We start from the raw sequence: 21,531 nt of genomic DNA, 5'->3' as shown, positions 1-21,531 counted from the left end.
GACAACAAACTTGTTTATTTTTAAAGTTGCAGCATTTCAACCCTGTTGTCAAAAGACACATCGGTTGTTGTTAATTGTTCATTTTTTGAAGTGTATGTGGGGAGATGTTTTCATATCACCTCTGCTCTACAGCATTTACAGGCAACTTTGTGAACTTTTCCAACACGACTTCCTGTCTCGTGACCCTGAGCCTGTCGCGCTGACCCCGGGGTGTCGACAGACCATGCCTCCTCCTGCCCTGCTGTCGGCCATCTCCCAGATAACACCCCCCGCCTCGGTGTCATGTCCGCCTGGCACCTTGTAAAAAACGGGACATGATAGCGAGGAAGGTCAAAACGCAGTGAGGAGGCCACTGTGCTATGCCAATATCAAGTCATTGACCCATGATCAGAACTGTCCCTTAAAAATGAAATGCTGCTGTGTTTAATTCTAAACCGTTTTCCCAGTTCGGTGTGGAAGAACTCGACTGGCCTACACAGATTCCTGACCTCAACTACATCCGACACCTTTGGGACAAACTGGTTGTGGCTCCTCTGGATCTACAGACCACACATTCATTAGTTTTCACTGAAATTACTATATTTAAAGTTAAAAAAAAAACAACTAATTGTAAATGCTTTGCAGAGCACAGATTCTATTAATTTCCATTATATTTGCAGCACAAGTTTACAAGAATCTCAAAATCTCAGCACATGAACTTCGCAGAGAGACAATACATAGTTTTATATCACAATGTGGCTAACTGGCACTTTAATATCCATGTTACTACATTTTTTATTTTTACTACAGGCAAATAAAATCGCATCTTTTAAGAGTCTGGTTAGAAAATGAAATCATTTATTTAACACAACCGGATCAGCAGATCAGCCACACACATAGCATCAGACTCAAATCACAATCACTCACTTTCAGTATATACAGTTAGGCACATTCACATTAGGCATTAAAGCCAGCCGCAGCTTCTACTGTAGGTCCAAACCTGTGGCAGGTTTGGTTACCGCCTCTGAGTCCAGCAGGAAAATCAGCCGGGTTAACCAGGGTCCTCTGATCCAGGGTCAGTTTTGTTTACACCCACAATCACATTTAAAAGGTTTGGATTTTGGGCTGCAGACACTGATCTGGGGTCAGAAGTCCAGCAAATGTTCTCCATTTGAATCCGCTACCTTTGTTCCTGAAATGTTACACTGTAGTTCTACACCATTTAAATGCAGTCACGTGTACAAAATAACAGGACCACCACCTGCTCTAGATAAAATAAAACTCTGAAAGTGGATTCCCTGACCTTGTTAAATCCACTTCATTTAGGAGAAGCGGTGATGACGATCGTGCTGGGAAAACATGTTTGAGAAAAATTTGAGACATTGTGTAGGTCAAAGTCAACATCTGGAGGGTGTTCCTTATATTTTGAGCACTGCTTGTGGAAACATTTTTTTGGTGTAAAGTTTTGCCAGCCTTACATCTCAGTATTCTCCCCTCTTCAAATTAAAGTTAATGTGATCAATGAAGTAGAAAAAAAAAAAAAACTCAAATAAACCTCACTTGGTTTAACTCGACACTTTCTCCAATTTATTAAAATCATCAGAAAGCAAATTCAAATAATAGTCAAAACATGGAAAGTAAAAAAAAAGGGGGGACTTGAACCACATAAATAAAAACAAAACAATGGATAGTGACACTTGGAAAGAAAACGTGTTTAGTTCATGAAAAATAAAAAATTTAAAATGTCCAACCAATTCTCTATTATAATACAAGCTTCTGCTTTGCAATGCTAGCACTAAAACAGCTTGGAAGAAGAATAGGGCACTTATTAAGTGCTCAGTTTTCGAACTAAATCAATATCAAGATTAAGAGGAGACCAAGAATAACTGAGAACTGCCAGGAAAATACAAATACAGGGACTAAAGCATTAAGGAAACTTTCAAAAAAAAATAGTCTGTCTCTGAATAATCAGTGTCCTTCATTTTTAGCAGGTTCCTGCACGATACCCTTTAATAGACAAGAGAAGCAAGAGCGCGGGACTGCAGCAGGTTTTCAATGAATGTTGGTTGAAAAGGAAATGGCACCCATAAAAAACCCCATCCCAACACAGAGGATGCAGTCAAACTAATAAAAAAAAATAGAGAAATAAATAATCAGTCTTTTTAAAAAGGCTTCCCGGAAGGTGGGTTTTCAAGCAGAAGGTTTCAGTGGGTGTTTCTTTTTGCCAAACTACACAGTGTCCCCTCTGTGTTGACCATCCCAAATAACAGCCTTGTTACAGAGATATTTACACTTCAAAAGCAACCCAATCTGGGCTTGGTACGCGCATAATGCTACATTGCAAGGATGAAGGTTCCCCTAATGTCCTACAAAGAAACGCAGCATGTCGGTAAGTTGGCTGTACCCCTCACTACAGCGAGTCAGGTCTGTCTGACAGTCAGTCCTCTTTCACTGTTCTGGGATCAGTCCTGACTCCTGCACTTCTGAGCTGAAGTCCTCTGTGGTACAACGGTTTCGCCTGAGGAAGAGCAGTGAGCGGGATGATGGGTAGGAAATGAAAGCAGCCCATTTAATGGAGATGCGGTAGGTCGTCCTGACAGAGGCTGCTGCTTGTACGCTGCGTTCCAGAAATGTCAGAAATTCCATCCTCATGCAGTGGAAAATGCAATGGAAAGCACACAGGTGGAAATATTTCTCTAACTGGAAGTTTCCATTATGCACTCATCAGACTGACACTCAGCGCTGCATAGCATCACTTTTAAAATAATCTTTAAAAAAATGGCCCTACTCACCCACATGTGACTTCACTTATTTTACCTGACTAAATCCCTTTAATGGTCTGTGCTTGACTGACAAACCTCTGAATCATAACTCAGAGCACATCCGCCCAGTCAAAGGAGAACAAAAGGTGAACTCTGACCTGCGAATCCACCAGAACCGGCTGGAGGTCGCGCCAAAGGAGTAAACACATGTTTGGATTCGTCTTCATTTCTTCAGGCAACACCCAGCCTGACTGCAGCTCAGGCCAAACGATAACCTAAGCAGAAATCTAACATTTAGTCAGTTATGTGGGTGTGCACCACCTTTAAATCTTAAATTCACTAAACCAAATTTTAGTTTAACACACACACACAAAAAAAAACAAAAAACTACACATCTGCTTCCATCTAACAGAAATTTTCAAATCCCACCAGTGAAGCAGCACTGGACAAAGCACATTGTTAACATCACCGATGGGCGGGGTCCTGAATCTTTCCCCCTGTCACAGTCAGTGCAACAATATTTTCCTGCTGTAGTGTTTAATCATCTCTTAAAATAGACATTTGAAATATAAAGAAGAACTTACAGTAGCATGAGTAGCTGCTAAATTGGGAACAGTAGTTAATGTTGGCCCACAAAAAAAAAAGAAAAAAAAGAGCCTGTTTTGTTTACATGCTGAACCACCGACTGCATCAAAGATGGAATTTCGACATTCAAGCAATTTTCCAACTTTGTCCACACAGCATCAGCCTTCCACTACCCTCTTCCTTATCTTCTCCTCCTCTGGGTAGTGGTTCTGGTTTCACCCAGACCATTTGTCTGCCTCCTCCCTTGCTTATTGATTCTCTTTGTAAAAAAGTTGCTCTCTTGACCCCAAGCAAACGGCCGATGGCGAGGAGGAGATTTAGCTGAGAGTTAGAGAACATGACTCCATGACATCATGTTCTTTCACCTTTGTGGCCTCCTGGCGGATGCTGATAACCTTTGCTAAAGCATGATTCTGTGTTGTTAAAAGTTTAAATATATTTAAGCTGCTTGTCTGAGCACTATAAACACGCTGAGCTCAGAAACGTTGATAATGCAGAATCTTCTCTTTGCAAAATATCATGATGACCGCCAATACACTTTTTCCTTCTACCTGATTTAGCTTTGTTTGGCTATAAGAACAAACAGCTCCACCTCCTTTATCTCTTAGTCCTCATCTGCCTATTAATTCCCCAACTACATCCAATCACACATTAGGACATGTGTGCCTGTCCTCTTCTGGTTTATGAGTGCTGGGAAAATCTAAGTATTTGTCCTTAATCACCTCTTCCTCCGTTTGTGAATGTATCAGCAGAAGTACAAGCTTGGGCTGCTCTTCACCACCACTTTCATCATCATCTACTATCTCAAGTTCCCTGTTGTGGACGCCCCTCACCAGGAGGAAACAATAAGTCAGCAAGGAAGGAAAGGAGGAGCAGATGATAAGACAGGAGAGGAGCGCGCACACACACTACTAGCTATTGTCCGCTTCCTACTTCTCTGATGACTGTTCAGGCTCTACTAACAGACGTCCAAGCGACCGCTACTCCCCCCCAACGTCCTCACCGCCGTCCTCTTCCTGTAGGAGTTCTTTGTCTGTGTAAATGTCCCTGACCAGGAGGACTCTGGTGAGGAGGCTCTCCAGCATCCGTCGCTCCAGCGGCGTGGAGCTGAACCACAGCGGATCCTCGGGACTGCAGGCCGGATCCGGCTGAACGTAGAAGACATCCAGACGTTCCTGCAGCAACACCGGGCTGGAGGGAGTTGGGAGAGAAAGGATAGAAGTATGGAAAGAGTAAAAAAGGGGAGACAGACAAAAGTGGAGGAAATAACGCAAGGAGTGAAAGAAAGAGGAAGTGAACCAATAAGAATCAAGAAGGGGAGGGAAAAATAATGACACAGAAGAGAAAACATATAGAAGGGATGAAATTACCGTGGAGAAAGATAGAGTATGAAATCAATGGAGCAGTAGGAGAACGAGTTAAAAGAGAAGGGAAAGAAAAAGTGTTGAAGGCAAGAGACAACAAGAGGATGGACATGATTGAAAGGATGTAAACCAAAGATTAAGAAGTGAGAAAATATGATTAAAAGGAGGGGCAGGGAGAGTAAGAGAGAGACAAGTGTGAATCTATTGTTCTGAATTTCCACTTGAATAATTGAGAAACCTTTGACAACTCAGATTATTTAATGGTAAGTCCTCATCTTTCAATAGTCAACACTGTGGTTCAGGATGTGAACAGCAATGAGTTATAATCACAGGACTCAAACAGAAATCCAACTTGTTAAATTAGATTAAGGATATAAACACACTCCCCAATTAAAACTTGTTTCATTACTTTTGTTATGTCCTATCATCTATTCTTGCATGCATCTCAGACCATCTTAAGCAGGAATCTTTGATTCTACACAATTTGAGTGTTATTTAATTTTATTTATTTAATTATTAAAATGACAATGAAATACAAGTATAAAAAGGGAAAATAGTGCAGGGAAGATGGTAGCATAATGTGTATTTTACTAATGTCAGTTGCACCAGTAAAGAGGTATTGAACCTACCACTTAGATCTGTAGAGCTCGTATAGGTGACACTCATGCTTCTTAACCGGGCAGCATATGGAGGAGACTCCCGAGTCGTCGTCTGGATCATAGTCCTGATCACCTTCCTCCAACTTACGCTTCCTCTTCTTAGACTCTGTTTGTACTAAAGGACAAAAATAAAACAGTTTTAACATTTACAAGATTATCTGTCTGAGATTTTGAGCAAAATCTGACTTGGCTTTATCATCATTAAAAGGCTGCAGATAAGAAGAAATCTACTCACAGAAGAGATACTTTCTATGTCTGACTACTTGGATTAATGTAAATCGACAGATGCAGATATTTTGAACATAAATTTAATCACAACATCAAGATAGATTTTATCATTTAGAAGACTTCATCTATTTCCTTTTCTACAACATGGTCGTATCAATTATACTTGCATTTAAATTTTGTCAATGCCCAATGTCTAAACTGCCAAGTCTATGGAATCATTTACATTTATTCATTTAGCTGACGCTTTTATCCAAAGCGACTTACAATTGCTAAATATGTCAGGTCGCACGCTTGGTGTCTTGCTCAGGGACACAATGGTGGATGGGTCACATTGGGGGATTGAACCTGGGTCTCTCACACCAAAGGCATGTGTCTTATCCACTGCTCCATTACCACCCCAAGTACACAATGTTTCTCTGGAGTTGTATTGCAATTAAATTCTTTGCTATAACAGCCCTTTAAAAAAGGCACACCTACTCAGATGGATAAACTCTGTATAATTAATAATCAAAAAACATAACAATTTAGCAAAAATAATCTATTTAAAGAAGAGATGTGTCAAGATGTGATATGTCAAACAGGCAGGAAGCGCTGTCAGATCAGACCGGGATAATACTGATCAGCCTGATATTGCTGGCCTCACCGTGGTGATCCTGAGAGATGGAAGGCACGCGGATGCAGACGGTCGTCTCTTTCGTGACAGGATGGACGGTGTCGGGGCCGTAGACATTGGCGAAGGAGAGGCGGAGGTGCTGCTCCACGGTGCGTAGGCCGAAGTATTTGGTGTTCAGGTAAACCAGAGAGCGCAGCAGAGTGGCGGGACTCTGCTCCCCGAGCTGCCGGCTGCTCCACAGGCTCTGCTCCTCCACTCGACTCCACAGCGAGCCTGGAGGGAGAAAACAATTGAAATAATTTCTAGAAATAAACCAGTCTGAAGCTCACTATTCAGTGGCCAAGATGGATGATTAAGTGGAGGATGTAGTAATATTTGACCCTCATTTAATCTAAAATGATTTTCATCCGTCTACAGGCTTTGATGACATGCGTCTAGCATTCAAATTAATAAAAGTGTAAATGTTATCTTTAAATGCACCATTTATTTCTCACAAATGCATCTTTACAAACTACTTTTTTCTACCTGAAAATTGTTGTGTAAAGAGGAAAACACATGGGAATTTGTTTTAGCGGTTATTGTTGATGCAGCGTCCTCATATGACATAAAAGTGCAATCACAGCGCATCAGGATGTGAACAGCAGAAGAGTTATAATCATTGGACACTGCTCATAATAGAGAGCAACACTAGTTTAACACTGTGCCACCAGTTGGCGCTAAAGAGCACACACTCAAACACGCTACACTAAGATCTAATTTGACCTCTTAATTTTATTTCTTTAATTTGTTTTTGCTATTCGTGTGAATTGGTCGTGCATTTTTGTGTGTGGTGATTTAAAAAAGTAAGTATTAAGTAGGTCAAATTTATATTTAATCAAAAAAAAAAAAAAAAAAAAAACACAATTTAACAGTCATTTGGTGCTGGGCAGATGGCCATATCAGACTGTGTTTGGCAGGACTCACCATCAGGAAGCACACTGGGCTGCCAGTCCTTCAGGACCTTGTTAATCTCCTCTCCAAACTGCTGGTAGCATGGGTCACTAAATAGGTCATCCTTCCGGCCTTTGGCATGGAGGTGCTTCATACAAATAAAAAAATCTCACATTAACAAAAGATTTCAATGAACAAGCTGCAATCTGTGGTGGCTCATAGAGATAAAAACTTTAGTGTCCTCATATTTAATTGATCATCACTGTTTTTCAGGATGTGAACAGCAAAGATTTATAATCACCGGACACACAAATCTGTACAAACACAAACAAAAATCCACAAATTAGCTTATTGAAAGGATTTCTATTTTTTTCTTTTTTAAAAAAAAAAAGGAGGGAAGGGCTGCAGCACATTACAGGAGGCCAGGAAAAGGTACACGACATTTTCAAGTATTTTAAGTGATATTACTTGATTAAACTTTTAAACCATTTCAATCTTTAAAACTTTGTTAAATAGAAACAAATAAACTCAAGCTTACATTTTTCTGTCAGAAAAACCACACTCCAGAGGACTTTGGATAACCCCGGGCTCCACTCTGCTGCCATGCTCTGCTGCTGCTGCTCACATGTGAGAGCAGGAGGCAAGACTGTCCGCTAGTTATATCTGTCCTATTGGAAACACCCCCACTAAATTTTAGTTCCTACCACCAAAATGACTACAGATGGGACTTTACTAGAACAAAAAGGAAAGGCTACTTCTTGTTTCTTAAATTTACTTTACGCATATTTATATTGTTTAGTACAATCTAAAATGTAAATTGTGTAATGTTTTCTTAATTTTGTTATTTTTGTCAGTGAAACAATGATCCTTGTGGTGGTTATGGAGAGGGAGTCATCAAAATCAGTATTGTTACAACGCCACTACTAATGTTACGAGAATTATGAGCGATACCTTGCCTTTTTTGTACTTTGTTTAAGCAAAGAAACAAAAGGAGTGACATCCAACAAAGGGGTGGACTCCAACTGGATAATTACAATCACACAGTCAGCTTCTTAATTAAACGATTGTTAAAATATTTATTGTTTAAACCACGTTTCATGTTAAATCTGTAAACCTAGATTTTCTGCCCTGTCATGTTCTTAAAGTTTTAAAGACACAAACAAGATCTCTTTGCTACTAGTGTAGACAGAAAGTTATCAACAGGTCTGCTAAATTGTGAGGAATTCAGACCTGTGTTTTGTGGAAACGAAACAACTTTTACACAAAATGCATGGCTCAACACAGAAGGGCCAACTCCTCAGGTCAAGACTCAGCAGTTTACCTACATCTGAAGGATAAAGGACACTCTTTTGAACAATGTGCATATTCTGTACAAGGGAGACAGATGGTTTGAAAGAGGAATCAAAGAGGCAATTTACACACAAGTAGAGAAACTATCTCTGAACAGCGAGGGAGGAGGTTTGTGACACCACTTATCCCCACTTACAATATTGTCCTTTCATCCCTTCCCAGGAAACTGAACACTCACATTTAGCCTCCTGTGAGAATCCCAACAGCGGCCATTCAGACTTAAGCCTAGTTCACACTACACGATTCTTAGCCCGATTTGCCGCTCGGCTCGTTATGTGTAAACTACTCAACGTGTCACAACGGCTCCCCTGACACATCACCAACGTCTGCCAGATATCTAGCATGCCAAATATCTGGAAGAGTCGGCCGACTCGACATTGACACACACACACAGCTGGCGGAGCAGGCAGCTAATGTTACTTTTTCACCGCAAAACACTTTTTACTGACCTCCAGCTCTCTCTGTAGCTCAGACGATCCCTGCTACCTGCGTGTGCTAATCCATTCTTTCACCCAGATTCTTTGTCTTTATAATTGCGCTCTTTATAATAACAAACAGCTGTTTCATGTGTAGGTTTGCGTCATTCACACATTCACCACAAAACGTGGTTTGGAGACCAGCGTCGGGTGACAGAGTCGCTGTCAGCTCGTGTAGTGTGTGAACCCCTGTCACCGATCAGTCACGTAGTGTGAACGCCACGACTTCAAGACTCCCGTCACAAGACGGCATGTTGTGTAGTGTGAACAGCACGGCCATTGGCCGACGCTGAAAGTCATGTAGTCTGCACAAGCCTTTAGCCTCAGGTGTCACCAACGACCATGACGACTAATGAACCAAGAAGTATCCATCACCTTTATAACGACCCCACAGAGGTTAAGTAGGTGGGATTCCCTGCCAGTCAGTCAGAACTGAAGAAGCCTCTTGGATGATAGGCGAAACATCTTCTAGTATCTTCAACCTTGAACAACTATGACCTGGATGAGTCTTCACAGACTGGCCAGATCACGGGACAAAAATCAAGTAAGATAATAGCTATGGGATTTTTATTAGCAGTTGACAGATTGACTGAAAGTACGGGGAATTGATATGCAACAAAGATCTTCCCAGCTGGAAGAAGTGGGTACACTACTGTTACATGCTATGCATCCAAGACTTGATGGGCATTGTTGTATTTACATTGTTTTTTTCATTTCAACAAACAATTTGAAAATAGATACTTCAAATGGATTTTATGTATTGACATGCGGTGCAATCTCAATGATCAGTGTCCATGTTCAATGTTATACTTTGTGTCTTATTTTTATACACATGTTCTTGTGGCCTGCTGGAGATGTGATGTGTTTCTGGGGTTTGATTCTCCAATTTGGTACCAACCTGCTGGATCCCTAGACAGAGGTAGAGGATGCTGTCTGGAGAGTAACGCTCCCCGCTGGGCCTGCAGACCTCCCTGACAAACCGGGACAAAGCCGTGTTCAGCTCCTCTGAACTCAACGACAACAGGTTACTTTTAGACCGGGCTGCAGGAGATGGGAACAGACACCGATTGCTGTTAGCAAACACATCCTACATGTTTTCAAATATGATAATCAAGCTTTAATTTTCAGCCAAGCACTGCACATTAACTCTCATATGCTACACTACTCAGCCATGGCAGTAAGTTGGGTTTTGCTTACCTGGTTTGGAGCAGTCCTTCTCTTTGGTGTCATCTGATTTGTCAGAAGTAGACAGTGCCCAGCGTTTCCATGCATGGATGCCATAGCGAGCTTTGAGAGGCAGCGACCGTCCTTCTGAGTGTCTGCCTGCTGGACTGGAAAAAGAGTACGAGGCGAGATCTGAGCTCTCCTCTACTGCCTGCCTCTTGTTCCCCTGCAACACAAACACCAATTGCTATACAGGAAACTTAACTTGGCCAATACAAAGTTTCTTGTATATATGTTTACATGTATATATGTGTTTGTGCATACTTTTCTCCTGGGCTGTGGTCGAGGTGTCGACTCCTCCGGCTCTTCCTTCTCCTCTGCCAGGAGTGGAGGTAGAGAGAAACCCATATCCTCGTCCATTTCCTCCAGGACTGGTACAGGGTCTGAGGCTGAGACAGGAAACATCTTATTTGTTACATGGAGAAAATATTAATCCAGTCAGGATGGGATACACTAGATTAAGGAGAATTTACAACTGTTGACAAATACTGTGTATTACTACACTTAAAATGACCTTACATATAGTTAACTATATTACAGTGTGTTATAAATGTTTATAGATCATTTAGAAATCCCACTGTGAGACATCCACCATTGTGTCCCTGAGCAAGACACTTGACCCCTAGTTGCTCCAGAGGCGTGCGACCTCTGACGTGTATAGCAATTGTAAGTCGCTTTGGATAAAAGCGTCATCTAAATGAATAAATGTAAATGTAGAAATGCTAAATATTAGGAGGATTAAATTAAAGTGTTACCACATTGATTTATCTGGCAACAAATGCTGTTTATGACAACATTTAGCCAGTTTATTTACCAAAGATTACTCAATAACACTGTTGATAACCTTTACTATAATTATTCCACCTTTCAACATGATACTTTATAGAGAGCCTAAGTCACTCGCTTCCTCTTCCACTTATTTCAGAAAATTTATGTATGGTAGTCAATGGCAAGAGGCAACTTATTTTTTGATCCTGTTTGAACTGTGTGCCCTGAATTACACATGATGTTTGTCAATTTAAAAGAATTTTCTCCGTCAAGAAAGTTGCAGTGTCTCATTTAATAAGGAAGCACTTAGAAGACTCTGACGCTTATGCACGTGTTATATTTGCTGATTTTAGTTCTGCTTTTGATACTGTCCGTCCTCATTTCCTCATTCAGAGGCTTGCTGACATGAAAGTTAATCCTTTAATTATCAAATGGTTTTACTCTTAACAAAGTGAAGGTAAATGCTACACTATCTAAGACAAAATATTGTTGTACTGGGGTACCTCAAGAAGCTGTCTCTTGTTCACACTTTATACTAATGAGTGTAGAAGTAATGAGCACAACTACTATGTCATAAAATTCTCTGATGACAATTATTTTAAGTTTATTGCATGTTGGCGACTGCCCTTCAACTTATTACAGGGAGATTGACTTCTTTAAGGATTGGTGCGTGAGGAATAATCTCATCCTGAATAATTTGAAAACAAAAGAGATGATATTTGATCCCAGGGAAGTGAGAGCCCATAACAATGTAGTCAATGGGGACAGAGAAATTGAGCAAGTAACTTAATACAAGTACTTGGCTTTACAATTAGATAACCAATTAAAAGGAAATGTGCATGTCGACTATTTGTGTGCCAAACTGGCCCAGAGACTGCAATATCTCCGCAGATTGAGACTGGTAGGGGTGAGTACTAAAATCATGACTTCATTTTACAAGGTCTGATCAGATATGGAATGGCATCCTGGTTTGGCACCATTACCATCCAGTTCAAAACAAAAATTGAAAGAATAAAAGCTGCGATGAAGGTTATGGGAAAGAAAGGCTACACTTCCCTTCAGACCATCTTTGAAAATATGGTAGTCTCCCAGGCCCAGAAAATTCTGAAGGACCCTTCCCATATTCTGCACTCTGAATACGATGTTTTACCTTCAGGAAAACTCCTTAGAGCTAGCAGATGTAGAAGTAACCGCTATAAGCCGTCCTTCATCCCAACTTTCATAGCGCTCCTAAATAAACAATTTGCTCGGAACAAGATGGCTTGAAGCACTTCCAGCACTTTATAGCATAGTTTAATATTGTTTGAACGCTTGCACTAATGTTTATCAACCAGATCTTATATGAGTTTCTCTTTATATTTAATATAGAATTGTGGCAGTTGTACTTTTAGTGTCTGTCATACTGTTTTCTGCTTTAAGTGCAATTGAATATAATAATTCTGAGGTTTCATATCACTCAGGTTCTACTTACCTTGTAATCAATGATTGACACGGGCAGGGTCATAGATACTTGTGTAATGTAATGTAAATGTATGGTGGATTGTATGATACATTTGAGTGTAAAGTCCATATGTGTTACTGGTGTTTACTGCAGCCTCATGCAGCACTGATGCCCAAGACAAATTTCCCTCAGGGGCCAATAAAGTTTCTTAATCTTAATGAACTACATCTCTCGTCTCGCACAATATACGTCACCAACATGTTATCGCGGGATGCTACCTAACGTTCATTGCTTGGTTGTTGCTAGCTAGATAACATAGCTATGTTCCACGCAGAAATATATCTCACCTGATGTGTTTTATCCAACGACTCAGTCCTTTTATCACATTATCCACACATGTAAGTTCTTTGACGTCAGTCATTGAGAGAAGTTACGTCACATACTCAACTGTTAAGTTTGAGGTCTTTGTAATTATGTATTTTTTTACAGTCTTATACCTCAGTTTTACATCAAACTGTGACTTTGACTTTTAAATGTATATTTTAAATTGACCATCATCATATGTCTAATTCAGAGCACAATTCAAACAGGATCAAAAAATTTGTGGTCCCTTGCCATCGACTACCGTAACGTTACATAATTTTTTCCTGATGTAAGGTCCCATGGTGGTCCACCGGAACGGGAGGGACTATAGGGAGGCTCTCTATAGTCTGTCTGCTACCTACAGAAGAGCTGGAATGGAACAGAGATTTTCAACAATACATATAAACAAAAGAAATGAAAGCTGAACATAGTGAGAGATGAGAACAAAACTTTAAAAAAAAAAAAGTCTTATTCCTGGTCTGGTTATGACTTCAGTACGTGAAACTTTAAACCCTCTGGCCTGATTGTGATGACCCCAGCAGGCCCAGAAATAACCAAAGGGAGGAATTTTAATCTCAATTACTGTACTGATCCATTAAAAACCCATGCAGCCAGATGCTGTTACATAAGAGCTTCTTCACTAAACGGAATGAATAAGGAGGAAAAATGCACACAGAGAGAGGAAGTCAGAGTGAGCGTTTGAGACAAATCAGTCCCTCCAGGATTTCACCAGCCTTTTGTGTGACTGCTGCTGCCTCAAATGCCTGATTTTGCAGCAGGTTTTCTAAAATAATTGCCATGAAAGGTGCAATGTTCTAGGGCATTTTTTTGTGATAAAATTGTGGGAATAAGTGAAAACTGCAAAGGTTTAAATTTTGCTTCAGATATATAGCTCTAACCCTGCATATTTAAACCAGCTTACCTTGATTCTTTCAGTGTTTGCAACTGACCAGGATGAAACCGCCTGTGCTACAGGTATTTGTCTTGTCTAACATCCTCTGTGCGTTTATGCCATTCTAGACGGTCCGCGCTGAAGGGATTTGTTATATTTGTGATGTGCAATAGTTGCTATTGTGACATCGCAAAATCTTTTTAACTTTGCTTTCAAACTTAGGAGGCACCAAATAAATGTGGAATGATGTCTTGAAGTTGCAAATTTCAGTCCTCTTTAAGCAGACAAAGGGTTTGGTCATTAAGAGTGATTAAGTAAACTGAAAAATTCCAAACAAATAAAAAAGGTTACTTGGCCTAAGAAAAAAAAATGTTAATCTTGACATCTAATAGAAGAGTGCCTTCATGTCAGGAATATTTATATTCAGTTATTTTTGGTATGATTTGATTGACATCTGTTGTACTTACAATTTTTAACTGTGGTTTTCATTATTTTATTATACTTTTTAAAAATTTTGTTAATATAAAAAAAATAAAAAACACATTCAATGTTTTATTTTCAGTTTAAGCAATGTCAGTATGTTTGACTTTGACTGTCACACCTTGAAATCCAGAGCCTGTCATTACCAACTGCAGAACTATTATTTATGGCTTTAACATTATGACAGTGATTCTTCCTGACTGGCACTGCCTCGCTGGCATCGACAGGTCTAGAACTACATGTACATGTACCTTGAGGAAAGTCTGCCTCCAGGTCCAGGTCGGGCTCGTACTTGTCCTCCTCCTCGTCTTCCACCTCCTCCTCCTCTGGCGCTTCCTTCAGCCCCTGCTGCTCTTCCTCCTGCTGCTCCTCCTCCTCCTCCACCTTCTTCTTCTCCTCTTGTGCCTCTTCCTCAGAACTGCTGCTGGAGGAGGAGGACTCCTCTCTACGTTCACTCTTCACCTTCATCGACTTCACATCTGAAACACACAGCCAAGTAAGTTCTCATTGGCATCATTAGCTGCAGCCTTCTTCAAATCTAAATGGATCTTGTGTTAAGATTGTGAATGTTGTAACACAACATTGTTTTTAGAATGAAATGTTTTGAGTACAAGTTTGTTGATGGTTTGGGCACCACAAACAAAATTTAATTCACCTCCATTGCATCAGGGTGGTAAGCAGAAGTCCCGATATTTCAATACCAGGTCCAATAAAACCAAAGCGTACCTGGTTTCTGGTCCTCTGCGATCATGTCTGCCATGGAGAGCAGGTCAGCCTCCAGAGGGTCAGAGGGCAGCTTGTTTTTCAATTCGTTGATGGTCTGGATGATCTGCTCTGCCCCCTGCAGGGTGGTGGGCAGGAACACAGGCACTGGAACCTGGACGGAACACAATATACTTTGTTGGTTAGTAATCAGACAACTTTGGCAATTGTCTCCTTACTTTACTTGGGTTTTTTCCCCTCAACCCTTTTTGAACATAACATTTTTTTAGACCTACATTTGTACACTTAATTGTTGTGGGATTGTAACATTTATTAATACACAGGCCTTTATTAATTTGTCTATGTCAACACCTTTACATGATGAGTTTTGGCCTTTTAGCATGGACATGTGTGTTCATGAGCCAAACATCGTATCTTACCGGTACAGGCAGAGAGACTGGAGTGGGAGTGACCTGGGAATACATATTCATGGGCACGGGGATGAAGACGGGCACAGGTATGGGTACAGGAACGTACTCCCTCTTCACACCATCGTCTACATCTTCGGACACAGAATCATAACATTATATATGCAGATCAGTATGTATATTAATGGGTCATGAAGTAATGATTTCAAAGGGCAAGTGGCAGGAATCTTGTTAAATCTCCACATAGCTGTTGTACCTGGAACCAGGCGAAAAAATCTCAAACGTGTAAAAATGTCCCAATTCCATTGCTTTGCTATAGCAACCTTTAGCTGCGAGCATACGCTCTTCACTGGAACCTTCATACCATCTCCGATTCAATCCGGTATCTTAACTACATCATATAAGGTTCCTGTGTGGGTGGGTGTAACGACCCAGAGGTATCTAACTGGCAGCCATGATAAGAGCTGGACAAATTCTCTCAGTGCTAACAAAAGGTGCTTCCGTTCTTATGTCCTTTAGTATATGGTACACTGAACCATCCTTTATAAAAGGAAAGGAGATAATGCCATCCTAAAATTCCCTGCAACAGCAACATGTAAAGCGACACCATTGTAGTTTCACAACGGTAGACCCACATAAATAGAGAAACAGCACACAATCCAAAATTTATGAAAGTCCCTGCATGATTGGCTGAGCTCCAAATCCATAAATAGAGATTTCTTCTCTAAATTATCTAGTTAGTAATCTTGAAGAAGCAGCATACTGAATTGCTAGTTAACAATATCACCACCCCCCCATTGTGGAATGCACTGCTCAATTTACACTACTTGTATATTGCTTTTATATTATTTAAATTTTGTTTTTTTTAAACAGTATCTATTTTGTTGTTACTTCCTGTGAGTAACTGATGGTTAAAGCCCCCCTCCATTTTGACATTTCTATGATATTTCATATTTTTCTGAGACATTTCCTTACAATTTTGATTACCCATAGTTTGCCAAATAGCTTAATGTTGTGCTCAAAGTTGCAAAAGTTGCTTAGTTGTTAAAACGGGGTGGTGACGTATGACTATAGAAATTCAAAAAACGGCAGTTAAAACTGGCTGGAGGGGGACTTTAAGGTTTACCACAAGTATAAATTGAAAACATACTTTCTTAGGAGGTGTGATTCTGTTTTGGAAACATTACATACAGCATTGAGGTTGTCACTGTACTTATCTTCCAAGTGTTTTAAAAACGTTTTTTTTAAAAATCCTAGTCTAAGTGCAGTTGGGATTCTCTGAGCAGGGTGGCTGTCTCCTTCACACCTTTACTTGACCTCATGAAGTTTTCTATTGAGGTCAAGGAAAAGTGTTTAGGGAAAGACATTCAATTTGTAGCACTCTTAAGACGCTGCGTTTACCTGTCTGTAAAAGTTTGCTCTGCATGTGTGGCTTGCAGTAGGTAGCCTTGGTCAGGGTGAGCGGTTTGCAGAGAACTGCCTTGTTCTTGACGTCTCTCGCCAATCCTCCACCAGCGTATGGCACAGCGCCCTGGTTCACCAGATGCAACATGGCAGAGATTAAAAAAACCAAACAGAAATGTGGCTTCTGCTTTTATGAAAATGGTCATTTGTTATACGGAAACATTTTTCTTTTAAAGGACGTTATGTAAGTAAGTGCACTACATTTCAAAACTATTAGGTGGTAAATTCAATGACCTTTGTACTAAATGCACAAAAAATACAAAGCAACAAGTAATGTTTCATAATTTTAAAGCAATCTGTATGATAATGATACTTGTTTCCAAATTCTTACTTACCCCAAGTTTGGCCCCTTGCATTTCATACCCTGTAAAGGAGGAAAATGAAATACGTCACATCTTTGCCTCATAAAGAAATCATGGCATGATTTTATAAAAAGACTTTCTGATCACAACGCTTCTGATAACATTAATTCATACCCTAATACTTGACCGTTAAACAGAATTGTGTTACATGGAAGGGTAAGGGTCATTTGTAGGAAGACCTTAGTAATTTCAAAGGAAACACACACACTCTGAGTTTTTACCCAGGCTGCTGTTCTCTGGGCCTTTCTGTGTGACCATGATGGGCTCGTTCTGCTGGCAGTAGAACTTCAATAGACACTCTTGATCACAGAAATGCTTCATCTCTGCTCTCCACATCACAGACTCTGTCAGGTTACCCTGCACCTTACAGCAGTCACACCTCGCCGCCTAGTGGCCACAAGATGACAGTTACAGAACATTCACAAAAACATACCTGCGGTACAAATACAATTGTTTAAATGTATTAACAAGATACACAAGAGTATGATCGGACCTTGTAGTACCAGTCATTAAACTTCTTGGAACAGGCCTCGCTGCAGAAGTCCCGGGTCATGCCGCCCAGCTGCCGGGTCACACTCCTCTTACAGAGCTGGTTGCAGTGGTTACAGCTGACACACTTCAGACCCAACCGCTTGATAAAATCCTGCTTAAATAACAGCTTACAACCTGAAAAAAGAAAAAAAAAAAACAAAACAAAAAAAAAAAAACACAGAAGGAAAAAGAAACAAGAGTGAAAACAACAAAAAGTAGAAAATAACTAAAATAAACTAGAAAGTGGCCTTACCTGCAAGCAACAAAGCAAAATCCTGGATACAAGACCTCATATATAAATTTACCAGAATAGGCTCAGATATGGAAATGGAAAATAACAACAACAACAAAAAAAATCTAAACACTACACAGCTAGAAAAACAAAACAGCTACCGTGGGATACGATCAGTCTCTTACGACTTCAAAAATGTGTCGAGTCGAGGAGGGAAGGAGAAAGGGAAGAGAGGAGATCAGTACCTTCACTGCAGAAAGGTCTCTTGACCCCGGAGAACTTGACCATCTCATGTAGCGTCTTCTCCTCTTGGCAGTACTCACAGAACGTCACAATGCAGTGCAGCTTCTTGTAGTCCTCACAGCATGTCTTACTACAGAACTGGTAGACCTTATCCTGAAGACACACACATTCAGATAAATGTATTGTACCTATTCTGGCTTTAAGAGTATTATCCCAGAGAAGCAGCTAGAACCAGCAAATTTTGGGAGTTTTACTTAAAAAGAAAAAAAAAAGAAGACAAATGATTAATGAAAATGATTGCAGATTAATTTTCTGTCGACTGAATAATGGTTTCAGCTCAGAGGAAGACTTAGTTTTCGTTTGTCTATGGTACTACACTATGACACAGAGCATTATTTGTGAAATAAGGAGACCTCGACTGTCTGCCTGTCTAAAAATTAGGAAACTACTTCTCAGGATGGTCTCACCTCCCACTCCAGTGTTTCAGGCTTCAAGCTGAATGCTCCTCGACAGTAGTTGCATTTCAGTTGGACGGTGTTGTTTGTAGTGGAGAGGGGCGTCTGTCCATTGGTGGCCGTTTGAAGAGTAGCATTCTTTAAAAAAAAAACAAAACACACAAATATAAAAAGACATCAGATGGATAAATGGATAAAAATATCAAAACCACCTGGATGTACTACAGAGGTATTTAATGAAGCTAATTAACACATCGACTTGCAAATCTCTTTATCTATGTATTATATGAACTCTGTATCATTAATAATGTTAGACTTGTGGTAGTTTCAAGAAAATAAGTTGTCTCGTTAATATGCAGATTTATGCAACATGGTGCTAGAGAACTAATTAGGTCATGGACTCCACTGATGGAACCTGTCGTGTTTTGAGCTGCCATTTTCATGAGGATGTGTCATGCGAGTAGAGGATGACGGCATACTGGACGACTGGGTATTATTTTTGCAACTTTAACCATCATTCCCATCAAGTATAATAACATTTTATCTCCTACTAATCTATACAGAAATTGTGACACGGAGTCCACTCCACACAACTGGAGTTTGGGGGTGGGGTGGGGTCATTGGAAACACCAACTATCAGTATGTCTAGTTTGATCATCTGACCTATTTAATTACATGAGACTAGTATGTAGGCTTTATTCATCCTCACAGCAGCTAAGACAAGATGTACAAAACAATACAGTGTTTTCAACTATATCAAAGACCTATTGTGCTTAATAATAGAGAACACATCAGCTTTTTTATTTTTTAAAAGCACTCAGATTTGTGTCTTCTGGTTTTAAAAGACAAAAAGGAGTCCCCACCTGGAACTTGGTAACACACTGTGAGCTGCAGAAGTTGAGGATGTTTCCCTCTGGCAGTGTGGCCTGGTACTGGGGTAATGAGTTCCTCTTACAGAAGTGACATGTGGGCTCTGTGTCTGCACGCACAATTAAGTGTTAAAACTCACATGAAATACTGTACATTTACACATGCTTGTGACTGAAGCAGCTGTTTGACATACATATTCATTCAATGTTTGGTAACGCTACTTTGTTTGCTGGCATGAATACCAATAATTAGGAATGACAAACAGGTTAACAGAAGCTTTTCTCTGCTGCTTTTCCAAGTCAGTTATCAATCATCAGAATATACAAACCAAGAAATAAAGGTTGCTTGTGTATGTTTCTGCAACTGCCCACTCGCAGCCTTGAGAACATAACCTTATGCTGCTAAGATCTCCAGGACATCTTATGTGACCTATGAAACTGTGCAGAAGTCTATCTGGAGATCATATTGTGGTCTTAATAAAAAAAAAAAAAAAAAAGAGAGAGTAACATGGTAAAATACTGAAACTGAAAGGTAGATTCTGGAGGCCATTAAAAAAATAAATCAATCTCTCTGGACACTTGAAAGTCTGTTTCAGAAAAGATTCAGAATGTGTTAACCATCTTGCTTGTGTAGTACGGTTACTCACTAATGAAGGAGGTTGCCGTCAGCTTTCCCTTGTTCATGCAGTTGACGGAGCAGTAGGAGCCCATGGTGCCGCCCGCTCCGAGGCTGTGGAGCACCTCGCCTGTCTTAATCAATGTTTTGCAAGTCAGGCAGGTCGCAAGTTTACTGTGGGCCTGGGACAGAGAGGGAAAAATCGTATGTATGTAAAAACAACAAGCGACTTAATGTTCTTCAACGACACTGAGAGTATATTAAGTCATTGCTAAAGCTAATTGACTAAACAATAATGTTTGGATGTTTATTAATTTTAATGCACACGGTGCTTCAAAAGCTAATAAATTGAGCTTTTTTAAATTACCTCTAGAGAATTAGCAATTAGGCTTCTATCAAGTAGTTTCAAGACTTTTTATTCATCACAGTCACACAACAGACATAATGACACAATATCCAAGCATAGCACGCACCATGGGGGAGGGACATAAAAAGTGCAAAGAGAAATAAAATGACGTGATTATTAACTGTGGGAAATCCTGGTGGATTCACTGAAGGAAAAGGTTTTAATGTGTTTGTTGTGAATCAAATGCAGTTTCTGGTTTTTGTTGAATAGACCTTGATGACATATGAGCATTAGCGGAGCACAAATCACCCCGTGTACTGTACTGTTTTGCTGCTTTGCTTTGTGATCCATTTCCCACTGTCCACAAAAAGGACATAGGACAAAGAGTATATAATCTTTGTCCTATCATCATCATCGCAGCAGCAGAAGTAGCAGCCTGAGCTCTGGAAATCTATTCCTGCAGTACTTGATAAAATGTACCATCAATATTTGTTGACCTGTCACCATTTTCACTTTTACTTATTTCATCCTACAAAAGAACAACAAGTTCTTGTCAGTTCTTACAGAGGAGCAATAGAAAGCATCCTAACTGGGATCACAAACTGGCATGGGATGCAGGACCCAGGACTGGAGGGCTCTGCAGCGGGTGATTAAAACTGCTCAGAAGATCATTGGTACCCATCTCCCGAGCATCAGTGATATCGGTGAGGTGCCTACGCAGAGCCCAAAGGATACTAAAGGACAGTACCCACCCAGCCACAGCCTGTTCACCCTGCTGCCTTCTGGGAAGACAAAGGAGTTTCTGCTGCCACACCAGACTGCAGAGCAGCCCCCCAAGCCATCAGACTCTTAAAATCAAATTCATCCTCAGCACTGCTCCATTGATCATTGAATATTGTTTATTTCTGTTTACCACTTTTATAATTGCTTCTGTATTAATGCATATTGTCTGCTATGTAGCAGAAGGCAGTTATCAAAGCTCAATTTCATTATATAACCTGTTATATTGGGACAATAAAATGTACTTATCTACCAAGGCCAATGCAATGAGTGAATAATAAGGTGATATTACAATAATGAGTTTATTTTAGTTCTTACAACAAACTGAGCTAAGAAATTTGTTTCCTCTTTCCTGCTGGCACAAGTTATGATTTTTCTACTTAGAGGAC

The 21,531-nt window shown here is 40.2% G+C and overlaps 1 protein-coding gene across 7 annotated transcripts in view; it reads right to left on the bottom strand.

Moving 5' to 3' along the window:
• Nucleotides 1–203: 203 nt before the first annotated feature.
• The window catches only part of zmym2 (zinc finger, MYM-type 2), a 40,734-nt gene continuing 19,406 nt past the window's right edge, over nucleotides 204–21,531 (bottom strand). For 2 of the 7 annotated variants that reach the window (XM_046054855.1, XM_046054856.1), the window contains exons 8-25: nucleotides 20,048–20,198; nucleotides 19,395–19,510; nucleotides 18,544–18,669; nucleotides 18,079–18,229; nucleotides 17,564–17,736; nucleotides 17,277–17,457; nucleotides 17,044–17,072; nucleotides 16,646–16,775; nucleotides 15,257–15,378; nucleotides 14,841–14,991; nucleotides 14,366–14,593; nucleotides 10,435–10,559; nucleotides 10,144–10,336; nucleotides 9,845–9,987; nucleotides 7,154–7,268; nucleotides 6,221–6,463; nucleotides 5,320–5,464; nucleotides 816–4,517 (exon numbers count right to left, since the gene is read on the bottom strand). In XM_046054855.1, the coding sequence (XP_045910811.1) occupies nucleotides 4,307–4,517; nucleotides 5,320–5,464; nucleotides 6,221–6,463; nucleotides 7,154–7,268; nucleotides 9,845–9,987; nucleotides 10,144–10,336; nucleotides 10,435–10,559; nucleotides 14,366–14,593; nucleotides 14,841–14,991; nucleotides 15,257–15,378; nucleotides 16,646–16,775; nucleotides 17,044–17,072; nucleotides 17,277–17,457; nucleotides 17,564–17,736; nucleotides 18,079–18,229; nucleotides 18,544–18,669; nucleotides 19,395–19,510; nucleotides 20,048–20,198 (2,733 nt within the window). In that variant the 3' untranslated portion in view covers nucleotides 816–4,306. Of the gene's footprint in view, nucleotides 298–815; nucleotides 4,518–5,319; nucleotides 5,465–6,220; nucleotides 6,464–7,153; nucleotides 7,269–9,844; nucleotides 9,988–10,143; nucleotides 10,337–10,434; nucleotides 10,560–14,365; nucleotides 14,594–14,840; nucleotides 14,992–15,256; nucleotides 15,379–16,645; nucleotides 16,776–17,043; nucleotides 17,073–17,276; nucleotides 17,458–17,563; nucleotides 17,737–18,078; nucleotides 18,230–18,543; nucleotides 18,670–19,394; nucleotides 19,511–20,047; nucleotides 20,199–21,531 lie in introns of those variants that run through there. The other 5 variants (XR_006825805.1, XM_046054858.1, XR_006825804.1 and 2 more) reach the window with 5 other exon arrangements.

This window comes from Micropterus dolomieu, linkage group LG07 (assembly GCF_021292245.1).
Source record: "Micropterus dolomieu isolate WLL.071019.BEF.003 ecotype Adirondacks linkage group LG07, ASM2129224v1, whole genome shotgun sequence".
Taxonomy (NCBI): Eukaryota; Metazoa; Chordata; class Actinopteri; order Centrarchiformes; family Centrarchidae; genus Micropterus; species Micropterus dolomieu.
This window is presented reverse-complemented; position numbering and strand designations above follow the sequence as displayed.